Source organism: Cebus imitator, unplaced genomic scaffold (genome assembly GCF_001604975.1).
Source record: "Cebus imitator isolate Cc_AM_T3 unplaced genomic scaffold, Cebus_imitator-1.0 Scaffold51, whole genome shotgun sequence".
NCBI lineage: Eukaryota > Metazoa > Chordata > Mammalia > Primates > Cebidae > Cebus > Cebus imitator.
Window position 1 is genome coordinate 7,802,444 of NW_016107366.1, and position 18,821 is coordinate 7,821,264.

The 18,821-nt window shown below is 46.2% G+C and overlaps 1 protein-coding gene and 1 pseudogene across 3 annotated transcripts in view; one reads left to right on the forward strand and one right to left on the reverse strand.

Annotated features, from left to right (window-relative positions):
* TBC1D2 (TBC1 domain family member 2) overlaps nucleotides 1–18,821 on the forward strand; it is a 61,233-nt gene that overhangs the window by 18,247 nt on the left and 24,165 nt on the right. For all 3 annotated transcript variants that reach the window (XM_037738236.1, XM_017527827.2, XM_017527830.2), the window contains 2 exons: nucleotides 5,493–5,626; nucleotides 11,960–12,156. In XM_037738236.1, the coding sequence (XP_037594164.1) occupies nucleotides 5,493–5,626; nucleotides 11,960–12,156 (331 nt within the window). The remainder of the gene's footprint in view (nucleotides 1–5,492; nucleotides 5,627–11,959; nucleotides 12,157–18,821) is intronic.
* On the reverse strand, nucleotides 3,252–3,757 carry LOC119471125 (annotated as a pseudogene).

The window sequence follows — 18,821 nt, forward strand, 5'->3', positions numbered from 1 at the left end:
AGGTTCAGCTGATCTAGGCTAGGTTCATCTGGTCTTGGCTCCAAGCTGTTGGTAGGATCTAGGTTGACCACATGTGTTTCTCATCTTCCATGGACCAGCAGCTACCCGAGGCATGTTCTTCCTATGATGAAAAGCAGGAGTGCTAGGCAAGCCTTACATACGAGCACGCGATGTTTAAACCATATCTGCTAACATCTGTTGGCCAAAGGAAATCATGTGGCCACACCCAGAGTCCAGAAGCAGGGGAGAAATAAGCTGCTCCCATGGGGGTGCAGAGAAGGGAGGAGATATTTACTAAACAGTAATGTAATCTACACGTTTATTATCTTCCTCATTACTTCCCACTTGAGTTCCATACCTTTTTCCTGTTTATTTCCTGGGTTTCCCTTTCTTTCCTTTGCCTTAAACTAGATGTTTTAAAAGTATGTTTTGGTATTTGTGGCATAAGAGTTTTTTGGAGAAATTTGTCGACTGCATTGCTAGAAGTATGTATTGTATGTAGGGATTATGTAACAAAGCCAGGTTTCCAACGGGTCTATAGACCTTGACTTCCTCTTTTTTTTTTTTTTTTGGAGGGGAGTCTTGCTCTGTTATCCAGGCTGGTGTGCAGTGGCATGATCTCGGCTCACTGCAATCTCTGCCTCCCAAGTTCAAGTGATTGTCCTGCCTCAGCCTCCCAGGTAGCTGAGATGACAGGTACATGCCACCCCACCCAGGTAATTTTTTTGTATTTTTAGTAGAGAAGGGTTTTTACCATGTTGATCAGGCTGGCCTCAAACTCTGGAACTCTAATGATCCACCCGCCTCAGCCTCCCAAGGTGCTGGGATTATGGGCATGAGTCACCACACCTGGCTGTGACCTCCTCTTTTTTGACCACATAATAGCTTCCATTTAAGTAAATGCCCTCCTGGTAGAGTGTTTTTCAAACTGTTATCCACAACCACAGTAAAAACATGTATTTTTCTGTCATAGCTCACTATGTTTTTCACAAAGTACTAATGCTCACTAAGTGGAGTACACTCTATTAAAGCAAACCTGACATTATTTTTTTGAGACAGAGTCTTGCTCTGTTGCCCAGGCTAGAGTGCAGTGGCATGACCTCTGCTCACTGCAACCTCTGCCTCCCCGGTGCAAGTGACATTAGCAACTTTCGTGCCTCAGTCTCCCAAGAAGCTGGGATTACAGGCATGAGCCACCGCGCCTGGCTAACTTTTATATTTTTAGTAGAGATGGAGTCTCACTATGTTGACCAGGCTGGTCTCAAGCTCCTGGCCTCAAATAATCTGCATGTCTTACCCTCCCAAGGTGCTGAGATTACAGGCGTGAGCCACTGCACCTGGCCAAAGTCTGACATTCTTGATAGGTTTTATACACACACACATATAAGCACATATTGACTGGCATGCTTTAAATTCATAAACGCTTTTGGGAAATTATCATTTCCCAAACCTATAAAAAGTATGTTGAATGAGGGGAAAAAAAGATGGAAGTAATGATCTACACAGATACAAAGCATGCTTTAGTTCCTCCCATATCCCCAATGCTATTTGGTGATAAAGCCTTTCTGCCCATGGATGCCACCGAAGAAACATCATTAAAGTCTGTCTTCTCCCTGCTGTCATGTCTAAGTCAGAGTCTCCTAAAGAGCTCGAACAGCTGAGGAAGCTCTTCATTGGAGAGTTGAGCTTTGAAACAACTGATGAGAGCCTGAGGAGCCATTCTGAGCAATGGGGAACGCTCACGGACTGTGTGGTCGTGAGAGATCCAAATGCCAAGCACTCCAGGGACTTTGGGCTTATCATATATGCCACTGTGGAGGAGGTGGATGCAGCCATGAATGCAAGGCCACACATGGTAGATGGAAGAGTTGTGGAACCAAAGAGAGCTATCTCGAGAAGATTCTCAAACACCAGGTGTCCACTTAACTGTGAAAAAGATATTTGTTGGTGGCATTAAAGAAGTCACTGAAGAACATCACCTAAGAGATTATTTTGAACAGTATGGAAAAATTGAAGTGATTGAAATCATGACTGACTGAGGCAGTGGCAAGAAAAGGGGCCTTGCCTTTGTAACCTTGGACAACCATGACTCTGTGGAAAGATTGTCATTCAGAAATACTGTACTGTGAATGGCCACAGCTGTGAAGTTAGGAAAGCCCTGTCAAAGCAAGAGATGGCGAGTGCTTCATCCAGCCAAAGAGGTCGAAGTGGCTCTGGAAACTTTGGTGGTGGTCATGGAAGTAGTTTTGGTGGGAATGACAACTTGATTGCGGAGGAAACTTCAGTGGTCATGGCAGCTTTGGTGGCAGCCGTGGTGGTAGTGGATATGGTGGCAGTGGGCATGGCTATAATGGATTTAGTAATGATGGTGGTTATGGAGGAGTCAGCCCTGGTTACTCTGGAGGCAGCAGAGGCTATGGAAGTGGTGGACAGGGTTATAGAAACCAGTGCAGTGCCTATGGTGGGAGTGGCAGCTATGACAGCTGTCACAACGGAGTCAGAGCTGGCTTTGGCAGTGGTAATGGAAGCAATTTTGGAGGTGGTAGAAGCTACAATGATTTTGACAGTTACAACAATCAGTCTTCAAATTTTGGACCCATGAAGGGGGGAAACTTTGGAGGCAGAAGCTCTGGCACCTATGGTGGTGGAGGCCAGTACTTTGCCAGACCACGAAACCAAGATGGCTATGGCGGTTCCAGTAGCAGCAGTAGCTATGGCAGTGGCAGAAGATTTTAATTAGGAAACAAAGCTTAGCAGGAGAGGAGAGCCAGAGAAGTGACAGGGAAGTTACAGGTTACAACAGATTTGTGAACTCAGCCAAGCACAGTGGAGGCAGGGCGTAGCTACTACAAAGAAGACATGATTTAGAAAAATACTCATGTATATGGGCAAAAAACTTGAGGACCATATTTGTGACTAATTGTATAACAGGTTATTTTAGTTCCTTTTCTTTGGAAAGTGTAAAGCATTCCAACAAAGAGTTTTAATGTAGACTTTTTTTTTTTTTTTTTTTTTTTTTTTTTTTTTTTTTTTTTTTTTTTTTTTTTGCATTATTGCTGTTGATTGCTAAATGTTTTAGTCTGATCCTGACAATTTCTTGGGGTTAGAAAGGACTGTATTTTGGGAAATACATTAGAGAGACAGACAATAATTCTAGGATTATAGTCAAGAAGGACTGGAAGACTTCAGGAGACGCTTCAGCTTCTAGATTTTGAATGTCGAATAAGTCACGAAGTGTGATACCTATATTATCATTTTCTTTGCAAAAAATTGAATAGTAGCACATTTCTTTATCCTGAATAGCAGACGTTCATTTTTTAAATTAGCTGTTTCTCATCCAAGGCAATAGGAAGATCTCTCTCTCTCTCTCATTTCCAAGTCCTAGCCCTGGAATTCCTTGTAACTGTGGTTTATCTAGATTAGGTAGCTCATTTCTGGAGCCCTCTATCTTTTCACGATCTGCAGCATCTGATATGTAAACAGTAGCACTGACTCCTCTGCAGTACAGTTCCTACATGCTCCGAAACTGGGGTTGTCCTCCTATGTCCCAGATCTTTACTGTCATGTTACCTTTAGTTACTTTCCTCGTGTCGAAGTTCACTGTGGGTATCATGTTTTCACTAAATTGACTTGATGCAGTGATATATACGAAAGTGGCCTTGCCCAAGTCCTGCAGCCCCACAAGTGTCAATTCTGTCTCCTGCTTCCAAAAGAGCAGACAGAACCAGTACAGAAGGCAGGAGTTGAGTGCCAGCATGCTGGTCACTGAGAGACAGGATAGATGGGAAGATGGATGGGAGGGCAGGCAAGCAGAGGCAAAGATGACTTCCACATGAGCCAGCCTTGGCCTGGACCCCCAACAGCTCTTTGGGACCCTGGTGCAGCACAGGTGGACATAGGCAGGTGGCAACAGCGCTGATCGTTTCTATTTCATTTTTTAAATGCTGCTCATGACACTAAACTGATTTTACAACCTACCAATGAATTGGAATCTTCAGTGTGAAATACACTGACCTAGTGAATTCCTTTCATCATTTTCCTTTCCTTGTTATTAATCTTATCTCTTTGTAAGGGAAAATAAACTCCTCGAAGTGTTTTTTGTTTTGTTTTGTTTTTTTGAGATGGAGTCTTTCACTGTCACCCAGGCTGGAGTGCATTGGCATGGTCTCAGCTCACTGCAACCTCCGCCTCCCAGGTTTAAGCGATTCTCCTGCCTCAGCCTCCTGAGTAGCTGGGATTACAGGCGCCTGCCACCACACCCAGCTAATTTTTTTGTTTTTTGTTTTTGTTTTGTTTTGTTTTGTTTTGTTTTGTTTTGAGATGGAGTTTCGCTATTGTTACCCTGGCTGGAGTGCAATGGCACGATCTCGGCTCACAGCAACCTCCGCCTTCTGGATTCAGGCAATTCTCCTGCCTCAGCCTCCCGAATAGCTGGGATTACAGGCACGGGGTTTCACCGTGTTGACCACCCGCCTCAGCCTCCCAAAGTGCTGGGATTACAGGCGTGAGCCACTGAGCCTGGCCTGTGTTTTTTAAGTAAAGATGGGGTTTCACCATGTTGGCCGGCTAGTCTCAAACTCCTGACTTTGTGATTCACCCGCCTTGGCTTCCCAAAGTGCTGGGTTAACAGGCATGAGCAAATACTCCCGGCCTGAACTGTTTTTTCATCCAGCTCATTATGAACTTCTCTGTAGTCTGTGATCTTAGGTTAGCCTTTGGTACTACCTAGTTCCTTCCTATAAACCAAACATGTATTGAGCCAAGTCTTTGGCGCGTACAACCCAGTGTTGGGTGCCAGCAAACATGCAGGTAGGTTAGTATCCAGTTCTTAAAGAAATGACATCATGAGACTTCAGCCTAGACAAGTACTTGCCCAAAGGGTGACCCAGCTGTGAAGTGCACTAAGCTCCTTGGAGGCCATGAGATGGTCAGTGAAGGCTGCATAGAAGACAGATCTCAGCAGGGAAAGAGAGCAAGCAGGGAAAGATGCCAGGAGGTGTTTGTAGCTTATCTCAGCAGAAGTAGGGAGCCACTGATAGTTTTGAGCCAGATAGTTATGAAACCAGTTGAAGGTTTTGGGAAAGATAGTTTAGCAAGTCCATTCAGCTTTCATTCAACACACCTGCATGAAGCACCGTCTATATTTTGGGCACTGTTTAGGCATTCTAGGTGCATCAGTGAACAGAACAGACAATATCTCTGCCTCATGGCATTTATACTCCAGCTGCAGGGTTGGGTATTAAGGAAGTCAAGCTTGTAATACTTATAAGCCATATAGTGTGTGGAAGGTGAGAATGCAAAGGAGATGGGTAAAGGAAATTGGGAGTGTCGTGCGTGGGGATGCATCATACAGTGTACTTGGAACCTGGGAGACCAGTCGGGATAGCAGGGTGTGGGGATGAGGCCTGAGCACTAGCAATGGTGGTGGGAAGGGTAGACGGGCAGAAAGGCAGGGCTCAGCCTCATGCTCCTCTGTTCCCATCTACTTTCAGAAACACAATGCACAACATCCGTGGCAACAAGCAGTCTCAGGGAACAGGCCATGAACCTCCAGAGGAAGATTCTCCACAGAGTAGGGAGCCTCAGAGGGAGGAGCCCTCCTCAACCCATGACCCCAGCACCCCAGGTGAGCCTTTGACCAGCGCTGAGCTGCCTTTAGGGGTTAGCTCCTCAGGGCTGGCACAAGTGCCTTCTTTCCTTCCAGCGAACCAGCATTTGCGCAATTGTGTGTGTCTTAGTCGGCTTGGGCTGTTATACCAAAACACCATGGGCTGTGCAGCTTAAATAACAGATGTTTATTTCTCACAGTTGTGTCAAGGCTGGGAGGTTCAAGATCAAGGTGCCGGCAGATTCAGTGTCCCGTGAGGGCCCCCTTCCTGGCTTGCATATGGCCGACTTCTTGCTGTGTGCTCACATGGCTGAAAGACCTCTGGCCTATGCTGCTGCTTCTAAGGGCACTGATCTCATCAGGGTCTCCACCCTCAAGACATTAAACCCGATCACCTCCCAAGGGCCTCACCTCTTAACAGCATCATGCTGGGGATTAGCGCCTCTACATATGAATTTAGGGGAACACATTCAGTCCCCAGCAGTATGCCAAAGATACAGCTCTCCAGGTCACTTCTGTGTTTGCAGAGGTCTAGGAGCTATGATTTTTTTTTTTAATTGTGGTAAAATATGCAAAACATAAAATTTACCATTTTAGGTGTATAGTTCAATTTCATTAAGCACATTAACACTACCATCCATGTCCAGAACTTTTTCATCTTCCCCAACTGAAATGCTTAGTAATGATTCTTGAGGTAGCAAAGGAAGATATGCTCTTGTGTCTTCCTTTCTTTCCTGCTTATAAAAATGCCTTTTTGGAGTGATTAAAACCACATCTGCCTGAAGACATGGAGCAAACGACCTTTAGGTTAAGGTTTCATGGTTGGTTCTTCTGGCAGAGAGAACCCCTGGGCTGTGTAGAAGTGACTCAAGAAAAAGTGGCCTTTGTAAGGGTTGAAAAACTGTCTATAGGGTACTATGTTCACTATTTGGGTGATGGGTTCAATAGAAGCCCAAACCCCAATATTATGCCATGTACTCATGTAATAAACCTGCATATGTACCCCCTGAATCTAAAATTGTTTTTAAAAAAAGAATGTATTAAAAATAAAAGATAAAAAGGGCACTGCTTGGCTTCTTTGCCTCTCTGTCATAGATTCTAATTTAACATTTGCTAAAATGCACAAATTGACAAAAATTCATAGACTTAACCTGTATTTGGGCTCCAATTATAGTTATTCCTGGAGATCTCATTAATCTAAACACTCTGCTCTTATAATCTTGAGGCAGAAACTAAATAAAAAATTTATTTTAAAATTTCACTTTAGGCTGGGTGTGGTGGCCTACTCCTGTAATCCCAGCACTTTGGGAAACCCACACAGGTAGATCACTTGAGGACAGGAGTTTCAGACCAGCCTGGCAAACATGGCAAAATCCTGTCTCTACTAAAACTACAAAAATTAGCCGGGCACGGTGGCATGCACCTGTGATTCCAGCTAATCAGGAGGCTGAGGCACAAGAATCGCTTGAACTGGGGAGGCAGATGTTGCAGTGAGCCAAGATTGTACCACTGCACTCCAGCCTGGATAACAAAGTGTGACTCTGCCTAAAAATAAATAAATAAATAAAATTTCACTTTAACTGTTCACTTGTCTAAATTTCCTATAGTGATATGCCCATTGCTACAAATAGTCTATGACAGACATAGATGCTCTGACACAATAAATAAGTTAAAATTAAAGTAGGTGTTTGCACTTACAAATTGGCTTATTAAAATGAGACTCTATGAAGCCCCGGTTAAAACAGTTAATATGGCCCAGTGTACTTTGAAATGGGCCTTCAAAGATTTCAACTTATTACGTAAAACCCTAAAAGATCCTAAAACACAAGGGAATTATGTTGAGTGAAAATAGCCAATCTTAAAAGTTTATGTGCTGTACAAGTTCATTTATATGACATTCTTAAAATAACAAAATCATAGAGACAGAACAAATTAATGGTTTTTAGGGGTTGTGGATGCTGGAGGGTTATGATCTACTTATGAAGAGGGATATCTTTGCGTGATGGAATAGTTCTGTATCTTGAGCTGTTAAATGGTGGTACTTTTACAAATGTACACATGTGACTGGGCGTGGTGGCTCACACCTGTAATCCCAGCATTTTGGGAGGCCGAGGCAGGTGGATCACTTGAGGCCCAGAAGTTCGAGACCACCCTGGTCAACATGGTGAAACTCCATCTCTACTAAAAATACAAAAGTTAGCTGGGCCTGGTGGCTGGTGCCTATAATCCCAGCTACTCAGGAGGCTGAGGCAGGACAATCACTTGAACCTGGGAAGTGGACGTTGCAGTGAGTTGAGATTGCATCACAGCACTCCACCCTGGGCAACAGAGTGAGACTCTGTCTCAAACAAAACCAAAAACAAATGTACACATGTGATAAAATGACATAGACCTACACATACATGTTGTACCAACACCAGTTTCCTAGAATTGATACGGTACTACAGCTGTGTAAGATGCCACCATTGGGAGAAGCTTGGTGAAGAGTACTTGGGACATGTCTGCACTATCTTTGCAACTTTCTGTGAGTGTATAATTTTTTCAGAGAAAACAGTTAAGAAGCCTGGGCATGGTGGCTCGTGCCTATAAGCACTTTGGGAGGCCGAGGCGGGTGGATCACCTGAGGTCAGGAGTTTGAGACCAGCCTGGCCAAGAGGGTGAAACCCCATCTCTACTGAAAATACAAAAATTAGTTGGGCGTGGTGATACGTGCCTAAAATCCCAGCTACTTGGGAGGCTGAGGCAGGAGAATTGTTTGAACCCGGGAGGCAGAGGTTGCAGTGAGCTGAGATCACGCCAGTGCACTCCAGGCTGGGCCACAGAGCAAAAGTCCATCTCAAAAAAAAAAAGTTAAGAAAAGGCTAGGCATGGTGGCTCACACTTATAATCCCAACACTTTGGGAGGCCAAGGCTGGAGGATTGCTTGAGCCTGGGAGTTCAAGTCCAGCCTGGGCAACATAGGGAGACGCTGTCTTTCCAAAAAAGTATAAAAAATTAGCTGATCATGGTGCGAGCCTTTAGTCCCAGCTACTTGGGGTGCTCAGGTGGAAGGATGACTTGAGTCAGGGAGGTCGAGGCTGCAGTGAGCTATGATCATGCCTGGGTGACAGAGTGAGACGCTGTCTCAAAAAAAAAGAAAGAAAGAAAGAAAGAAAAAGCACCCTTTGGAGCAGTCAGTGCCTGGCATAGCCCCAGAAAGCACAATGAACGGTCCAAGAGAAGGCCAGTGCTATATCGGATCAATCATCATCATAATAACACTAGCAGTTACTTTGTGCTGGTTCTTCAGTAAGCATTTTTTTTTGTAATAACTTTATTAAGATATAATTCATGTACTATACAATTCACCCATTTAAAATGTATAATTCAGTGGCTTTCTGTATATACACAGAATTATGCAGCCATCACTCAATTTTAGAACATTTTTATTACCCCAAAAGGAAACCTGTACCCTTAGTCATCAAACTTTAATCCCCACTGCCCCATAACGCTAGGTGGCTACTACTCTTTCTTTCTCTGTGGATATATCTGTTCTGACATCTGCTGTGAGTGGAATATACCATGGAATACACCATGCTGTGACTGGCTTCTTTGACTTGGCAGAATCTTTTCAAATTTCATCCATATGTACCAAGCACTTTACCTATATTGACCTATAATCCTTACAGCAACTGGAGCTGCATATATTGTTGTTATCCTCATTCAATAAATAAGGAAACTGAGGCATGGAAGGGTAGAGGGACTTGCTCATGGCTGTAGAGTGAATGACGGAACCAGCATTCAGGCCAAGCAGTCTGGCTCCATATTGCTGCTGAGGCCTCATTTTCTGTCAGTGGTTTTTCAGACTGTGTCTTTATTGCCATGAAACCTTGTCCCCCAAAACAAAATCTAATATAAAGAGCAGATAAAAGCAGAGCTGAGGCTGGAGTGGGAGTCTGGATTCCTCCACTGCTCCTCTTACTCCACCTTCCCATCCCAGTCAGCCCTTGAGGCACTCCCATGAAATCCAGGACACTGATTGAACACCACTGTCTTAGGCCTTGTCTTCTCCAATTATAAACTGGGCACTGTGATGCCTGCCCTGCCTGTCCTCAGAGTTGGTGCACAGTAGTGTATCAGAGGGCAGCAGTGCTGCAGGGAGCTTCCCTGCTTGCCTAGGCCCCATAACAGGTAGGGGAAAGAGGCCCTACATCCCTCTGAGCTCTGCAGGCTGCCTGGTACCCAGTGTAACCTGATTTCTCTTTGGTCTGGAACAAGACTGTTCTGGTTTTGCACTCAGCAAGGCACTGTTTGTTTATTTGTTTATTTATTTTGAGTCAGAGTCTCCTCTGTTGCCCAGGCTGTAGTGCAGTGGCACGATCTCGGCTCCCTGCAACCTCTGCCTCCCAGGTTCAAGCAATTTCTGGCTAACTTTTGTATTTTTAATAGAGACGGGGTTTCACCATGTTGGCCAGGCTGGTCTTAAACTCCTGACTTCAAGTGATCCACCCACCTCAGCCTCCCAAAGTGCTAGGATTACAGACATGAGCCACCGTGCCAGGCCGAACTAGGCGCTGTTTTTGCACTCAGTGTCTGGTTACTGTCACCTACTGGAGTAATTCTTTATCTGTTCAAGACTGTTTGGTCTGGTCTCATGCTAAGTCATTTGGCCCACCCAAGGCCCTGCCCCCTATCCTGGGATCCCATACCACATCCTATTTTCAACACCTTTAACACCTTAGTCCCAAAAAGATAGGTAATAGTTTACTAAAATGCATAGTCACTCAAATGAGTAATTTGGGTTAAGAGATTTAGATAAGATCAATTTAAGATCCTACAGAATATCTGAGGGTAGGCAGTAAATATGGCTCTAAGCTCAGAAGCCAAAGCAAAGTGGGAAATGCAAGCGGCTAGATTATTTCCAGTATTCATAAGACTAACAACCTATTTTTTTAGAAGAAGCAAAGCTTTTCTTGGAAGTTCCTAGGGCTGAAGGGAATTTCTTCTGCTGGGGACTCATGGCAGACATGATGTGTATATCCCATGTGAACAAGCTTCTCAAGGGCCGTTGGCTACATAGGTCATTAAATGTCCCTTCATGCAGGATGATGGCCGAGACCAGAAGCACAGCTGGGTCAGGGCGGGACAAGGCAACCCAGGGGAGTGATTCTCTGATGTTGGCTTTGATTTAAGAATAAAATTTTAATGACTTGAAAACAGTGGCTGGCAAACATTTTTTGTAAAGAGCCAGATAGTAACTATTCGAGGCTTTGTGGGCCATAGGGTCTCTGTTTTAGGCACTCAGTTCTGTCTTTGAGGAGTAAAAGCAGCAATTGACAGCACATAAACAAATGGCCATGACCATGTTCTAATAAATCTTTCTTTATAAAAGCAGGCTGTGGGCTGGATTTGGCCTGTGAACCATAAGTTATAACCCAGGAGATAAAACGACTATGCAACTTGAGACAATCAACTGTGGGAAATATGTCTCTTAACTTAGTTTGGAATAAGAAGAATCAAGTTAAGCTCTTGAGCTGTTCTCTGGAGCAAGAATGCAGAGAACAGGCCAGGCGTGGTGACTCATGCCTGTAATCACAGCACTTTGGGAGGCCAAGGCAGGCGGATCACAAGGTCAGGAGTTCAAGACCAACCTGGCCAATATGGTGAAACCTCATCTCTTCTAAAAATACAAAAAAAATTAGCTGGGTGTGGTGGTATGTGCCTATAATCCCAGCTACTCAGGAGGCTGAGGCAGGAGAATTACTTGAACCCGGGAGGTGGAGGTTGCAGTGAGCTGAGATCGTGACACTGCACTCCAGCCTGGGTGACAAAGCAAGACTCTGTCTCAAAAAACAAACCACCACCATCACCAACAAAGAGTGCAGAGAACAGACATTCATTCTGTGTTCCTATCATCAGACAGATTTGTGTGCTTTGAAAATGTCCCAGCACATAGAGGTGGAATCCTGAAATAAGGAACAAAACATCCTTCCAGGGCTTGTGCCCGAGGAGAAAGCCACTTGGCAAACACCAGCAGGGTGGCATGAGACAGACCCATGCAGGCTGGGATCTGAAGGAAGAAGACAGGCACAGGTTAGCAGATGGGCTAAGTAACTAGGCCGACATGGTGCAATAATGTTTATGTAGGCCAGTGGTTCCCAAAGTCTAATCCCTGGACTGTGTCAGCATCACCTAGGAACTTTTTAGAAGTGCAAATTCTCAAGCCCTGACCCAAACCTATCAAATCCAGAGCTCCAATTAGGGCCCAACCATCTACATTTTAACAAGCCCTCCAGGTGCTTCTGAAGCAAGCTCAAGTTTGAGAACGTTGATGCCATCAGTCATAACTTGTGTGTTTCTTGTCTTGAGCAGGGAGAGAGCCAGCGGATTCTCCAAAGCTTGCACTCAAGTCCTCTCTGGCCATCAGTTTCGTTCAGAAAGCCAAGCGCCCGAGCAACACCTTCCCATTCTTCTCTGAAGGAATCACACGGAACCGAACTGCCCAGGAGAAAGTGGTAACCTTGGAGCAACAGGTTCTGATGCTCACCAAGGAGTTAAAGTCTCAGAAGGTGAGGTCTGGTCCCAGGGAGGCCCCAGGTTCCAGTGGACCCCTCCCGTTCCTGGAGCCTTTCAGGCAAGCTAGATGGGATGCCTTAGCCCGGCAGGGCACCAGCCACTCTCTGGTCTTTAAAGGCCGAACTGCAGAAGGTGGAAATGCACTATTGATTATATAGGAAGCTGATGTCACTCAAAGCAAGTCACAAAAGGGCACCAAGGCCAGATATCTCTGGAGATCTACTCTAATAATTGTCTCTTAGACCCCTCCTGGGGGCCATGCATGGTCTCACCCCCAACCCGGAGAATGACAGTATTTGGAGGCGGGTGATCAGGATGCAGGGTCACAGGAGGGGCTGTCATTGACTTGGCAGCTGATAGCTGGGCACAGATGTCTGAATGACTGTCACAAGACTGTCACAGGAGAAAGCAAGTAAGCAGCGTGTGTGTCGCCTAGGGCTAAGCCAGGATCAACACAGAACAGTGACAGGGAGGAATCTGGGTTTAATATGGTGAAAAGTTAATTATAAGAGTTACAAAAAAGAGGAACTATATAGTCATTGTAGAAAACAGATCTCATACACACAGACATTAAAATTACTCCACAATTCGATATTCCAGAGAGAAATGGTATGAAAAGCCAGGGGCTGCCTTGAGGATCCCAAGGCAGGGATGCAAGGGAGCTGCAACTCTGGGCCGGAGCCCCTCTTTAGAGTGATAAAAGCAACTAAGTTAGGCAGCTGTTACATAAATCCCAAGGGTGGGGCCTGATAGGGCCTGCGGTGGCACTGGCGGGCTCCACTGACGGCCCAAACTCCTTTTCCTCAAGAGGAAGGCCTAAGCTTTTGTGTTTGAACTTTGGCTGCGGGAGGCCCTTTCTGCTGTTTCCCAGCCCTGGCTCCAGAGGGCTTAGGCTGGGGAGGTGGGGCTTATGCTCTATTACCTTATGAATATTTCTTACAACTTGTACATTTCTTCTTTTCTTTTCCACCCTGTTTTGCAGGGGGGAAGAAATGCAGAAAAAAATGCTCTCCCTATACGTAGTTTTGCCCTTCAACTGTCTTTTCTGCCCCTAAGCAGTGACCACTGTCAGCAGATCGCAGAGAAACCGGCAGAGGCTTCATTCCTGGCATATCAGGAGTTACTTTTTTTTTTTTGGAGTTGGAGGTGGAGTCTTGCTCTTGTTGCCCAGGCTGGAGTGCAATGGCGCAATCTTGGCTCACTGCAACCTCTGCCTCCTGGGTTTAAGTGATTCTCCTGCCTTGGCCTCCCTAGTAGCTGGGATTACAGGTGCTCACCACCACGCCTGGCTAATTTTTTTTTATTTTTTATTTTTATTAGAGACTAGGTTTCGCCATGTTGACAAGGCCTTTTCGAACTTCTGACCTCAAGTGATCTGCCTGCCTCTGCCTCCCAAAGTGCTGGGATTACAGGCGTGAGTCACCACACATTCTCAAAGGAAGGGGCTCATTCATTCATATGTTCTTAATTCATGTGTTTATTCACCAAATCTTTATTAAGGGCCTGTTATGCGCGTGTAGTGTTCCAGGTGCTGGGAAAGAACAGTGAGCAAAAGATATAGGCTCTGCCCTTATAGGGGTTGCATTTCATGGCAGAGACAGACATTAAACAAGGCAACACCCAAATGTGTACTTATAACACGTGAAGTCCCCTCTGCTGATGCTCAGCAGCCCGGCTGTCTTTTCCTGCTGTCATCATGGCGCTCCTGTTGTGAGGCTGCTGGACGCCCCTGAGAGCTGAGAGGGCATGAAACTGAGCCATAGCAGCCACTTGATCCCTGGAATACTATAGCTTAAATCCCAAACCCAAACCTGGGGAAAAAAAGAAATCCTGAATATATGGGCAGCCTCCCTTGACACTGCCTCTCTTTCTAAGACATTGCAAATTGTCAGATGAAGTAGAAAGGCCTAGATTTCATGAAGGTTTGCCCCTGATTGCTCTGCATCTCTGGAAGACTCATCATTCTTCAATAAATGAAGGCAAGACTCTTGGAGATTGATAAGGGTTACCCAGGCTATTGACAATTCCCATATATTCAGAGGGAAAATGTCAGGAGGAAGCTGTTGAAGCATTGAAGAATCTGTATTTTTTTTTTTTTTTAACCAGGTAACCTTCCACCAAACCTCAACTTTGTGTCCTGGGACAGACAGTCGAAAGGAGAATGAGTTGTGGTTTATTTAGTTTATTTATTCATTGTGCAATATGAATGGATTTGTGTGCTCTCCAACCCATTCTACAAATGCACTACAGTCTTCAGGGCAATTCAAAGCACAGGCCTTTAAATAAGCCAGCACAGACTCAAATTCTGACCCTAAACAAGTTTCTTTTCTTTTTTTTTTTTTTTAGACAAAGTCTCGCTCTTGTACCCTAGGCTGGAGTGCAGTGCCACAATCTTGGCTCACTGCAACTTCCACCTCCCGGGTTCAAGCGATTCTCCTGCCTCAGCCTCCCAAGTAGCTGGGATCCGAGGCATGCACCACCATGCCCAGCTAATTTTTGTATTTTTAGTAGAGACAACGTTTCACCATATTAGCCAGGTTGGTCTTGAACTCCTGGCCTCGGGTGATCCGCCCGCTTCGGTCTCCTAAAGTGCTGGGATTAAAGGCATAAGCTATTGCGCCCAGCCCCTAAGCAAGTTTCTTAACCTCTCTAAGCCTCAGTTTCATCTTCGTAAATGGAGTTACAGCCATGTTTACTGGAGAGGCCCGTGCCCAGATTCGTAAAGCCCAGTACTTGGCACCCAGCAGCTGCCCAAGAGATGCAGGCTCTGGTTGTTCCGGCAATTACTGCTGCACCCCTTACCCTCCATTTCAATCTCTCCCTGCCCTACAAGCAGTGAGGCGCCCCCTACTGAGGGAGTCTGAGATGAGGTGGGAAGTGACAGCCCATGAGTGACTCCAGGAAATGTACCACGGGCCATAGCAGTGATGGGGAGCTTAAGTCTTTATTTCACGTTAGGAAGGGAACAACTGCAGCCCCCTTACTCTAGTGTTTCACTTGTAACCTAGATACTAAAACCAAAGAGGTGAGACAGAAAAAGCCAGCACAGGCCAGGTGCAGTGGCTCACACCTGTAATCCCAGCACTTTGGGAGGCCAAGGCAGGCGGATCATGAGGTCAGGAGATTGAGACCATCCTGGCCAACATGGTGAAACCCTGTCTCTACTAAAAATACAAAATTTAGCCAGGCATGGTGGTATGTGCCTGTAGTCCCAGCTGCTCGGGATGGCTGAGGCAGGAAAATCGCTTGAACCTGGGAGGTGAAGATTACAGTGAGCTGAGATTGTGCCATTGCACTCCAGCCTGGCAACAGAGCAACACTCTCTCAAAAAAAAAAAAAAAAAAAAGCCAGCACAACTTCTGGGTGTCCAATGGTGCCCATCCCCCTACCCCCACCCCAAGTACTCAGAATACCGTTGGGAGAGCCGCTGTCCTTCTGAGACCCTCCTTACAGTCCCATTCATCAGCTGGGCAGATGGGCACCTGGACTCCCAGGGACCACATGTGCAAGGTACCTTCCTGTGTTTCTTTAGTGGGAAGGCACCTCCTGTCTACCTCAAGCTTCAGGAGGACATGGGAATTTGGGGTCCTATCCTGGGTCACCTGGCCATTGCCAATGGCTTTAGTGACTCTTTAAGAATTTCTATCTCAAACACTGTGAGATGCTCCTGAGAGCATACTGGGGCCAAATCCCTGCCCTTGGGTCCCTCACCATCTGGTAAGGAAGAGAAGATGTGAGCATGGGAGCTGCTGGTATTCAGTGTGGCCCTAGGACTGTACTGAGGCTTCCTGTGTCTCATTGCTGTCCTTACAAGAGCTGTCATCCCCTTCCTCTGAAAAGGAAACTGAGGTTCTCAGAGTGTCTGCATGCTCAGGATCTCCCAGGGGCTGAGCCAGCATTAGAGGAGCTCAGAGGAGGTGGGTGACTTGCCCATGCGCATGCAGCTGGAAAGGCCAGGATTGGGACCCTGATCTCCTTCTCCAGGTCTTGAGGCTGGGCTGCCTCCTCTCCTCCATAATCTCACGGTGAGGCCAGGTGTGAGACACAAACACCAAAACTGCTCTTGAGAAAAAAATGCATACACTCCCTGTGTATCCCCGGTGTCATATTAAACCACGGGCGACTCTGATACCCAGTAAGCCATTATCTATCCCTGCTCCTGCAGCACTGGCCTCACAAGAGGTTTGGGCTCCAGGAGGTAGCACCAGATGGCTGCTTGGCCAGGAACTGACCCTCGGAGTTGACAGAACTCCACCTAGCCTGAAGACTGTCTGCGCTGGCAGGTGGAAGCCTGCTGTCTGTGGTGATGTTGGCCATCTGTTGGCTGCTAGGAATGATGAACCCCTCTGGGACCCTGCCTGTGGCCCTCTGGGGCCACCTTAGTTCAATCAGGATTACTGGGTAAAGGAACGTAATTTTTTGGGGAAACTTGGTGGGGGCAATGTGTGGCCTCTTACTTTCCTAGAAGTCCAGCCAAAGACTTCAGAGAACGTGAAAGAGAGCTGGGAGGTACCTTGGGCATGTCAGCTTGGGGAGGGCCACTTGGCACTTCCTCTCTCATGCTAGAGGCAGTTCTGAGCGGAGGAGGAAGCTTTAGCTCCATTCATGAGAAAGCTGAGGTTCAGTGAAGAGGCCACCTGAGCCACCCTCCTTAGAGTCACCTCGTTAGATACGCCCCCAGGGATCCAGAATGGGAGACGAGGCCTGTGCAACTCCAAAGCCCATGCCCCTTCATCTGATCCCTTTAGGGCTCACCACTGATGAAAGTAGAATGCTTAAAAAGATAAAGGATTATTTTTTTTAAAGATGATTTATTGGCTTTTAAAATTTGAAATAAGATGACAACTTATGACCAAGTATCAAAATCTGAGATAAACAAAACAACTCGATTGAGAAACATTAAAAGTACCCCTTGGGCCAGGCATGGTGGCTCATGCCAACACGTTGGGAGGTTGAGGTGGGAGGATCTCTTGAGCCCAGGAGTTCAAGACCACCCTGAACAACGTAGAGAGACTCTGTCTCTACAGAAAATAAAATAATTAGCTGGGCATTGCAGTGCATGCCTATAGTCCCAGCCTCAAGGGACACTGAGGCAAGAGGGTCACTTGAGCCCAGGAGGTTGAGGTTTTAGTGAGCCGTGATTGTGCCACTGCACTCCAGCCTAGGCAACAGAATGAGATCCTGTCTAAAAAAAAGGAAAAAAAGAAAGCTTCATTTCATCAACTTTTCTATTTTTAAGAATTGGTCCTAAGACATTGCTTATAATCCAGACTTCAGGTTTCCTGAATCCATGATCTATTCTCACTCCTCATCTTACAGGTCCTACTGAGGGTCCCTGCCTCTGCCGTGGTTCCTTTCTTTCAAGCCTGTTTTATTCTGGTACAAGAATTCTGGGGGTGGAAGGAGAGCCTTCTGAGCTGGTGTCTTGGTCTTGGATTCTGGGAGCCAAATGTGGGAAGAAGGAGACAGCTAGATGTAATGAAATGAGTTTAGAGTCAACTCCCCAAAGTTGAGGGAAAGATACCCACCTGGTTCTGCTCCTAGGGCAAGTCTGAACAACAATGTTTGTTAGTTATTTCACTGGGGATTTATCCAAGGTAATCTCCAAATCTCAGCTAAAGCAGAAAATGGTCTAGACTCCCAGTTATCCCAGAACCACAGGAATGTTAATCTCTCTCAACTGAGCCCTGAGAAGCTGAACATTCCAGACATTCCCCTTTGGTTTGCAATCACTGCCCTGTCCTCACCTCACCTTCCTGCCACACCCCAGGGCTCCCACAGCTCCATGATAGCTCTTTCCTTCTTCCAGTTCTTTACTGAGACTGTCAGCTTGGCCACATCCAGAGGGCTGTCCCACCCTCATCTCCCACCTGCTGCTTGACCATCTCTGGCCTTTCTCATTCTTCTTGGTTTCATTTAAATGCTCTGTACTGATCTATCCCCGCAACCTCCGCCTCAGAAGTCATTGCCTTTCCCATAAACACCCTCATTCCCCTTTCTTGCAGTAGATCATTCCACTGCGGTGAGTCACGTTCATCACCACAAACCTTTGCAGTCCTTGGAGGTGGGAACTCTCACCAGTCCCTCTTTAGGCTATGGCACCTGGCTCAGGGCCTGGTCTGACACCAAGTGGTGCTTGGTAAAGGTTGGATGGATGGATGGGTGCATGGAAGGAAAAGAGAGAACCAGAGAAAGGACAGTCACTAGTCCTAAGGTTTCAGAAGATGCATGCTAAGGTGGTCTTGTCATTAGCCTCTCCAAAAAAGTCATGGTTTTTGGCACTTCTCCAAAATAGAATTGTTCTTGGCAAAGAAGCCTATCCAGCCAATCCATTCATTTTAATATCTTGGTGTGGTATAGTTGACATGTCTCTAGGAAACCATGTTTTTCCAAATGAGAAGCACAAAGCAGGGCAGTGTGGCCTGAAAGTCAGACCTGCCTGGTATGAGGTCCACATGGGCCTGGCTACTGATGTCCTGATCCTGGCCCAGAATGAACTCACATCCCTGCTTTGGGGCAGGATAGGCCTGAGTCCAGGTGTGGCCCTGACCCTCCCTGGGGAAGTTACAGGCTTGAAGGCACAGGGAGCTGAGCAGACCTTGAGTTCCTACATGAATCAGTTGCCCCTGCTGAGGAATAAAATCAGGCTCTGTTGTTT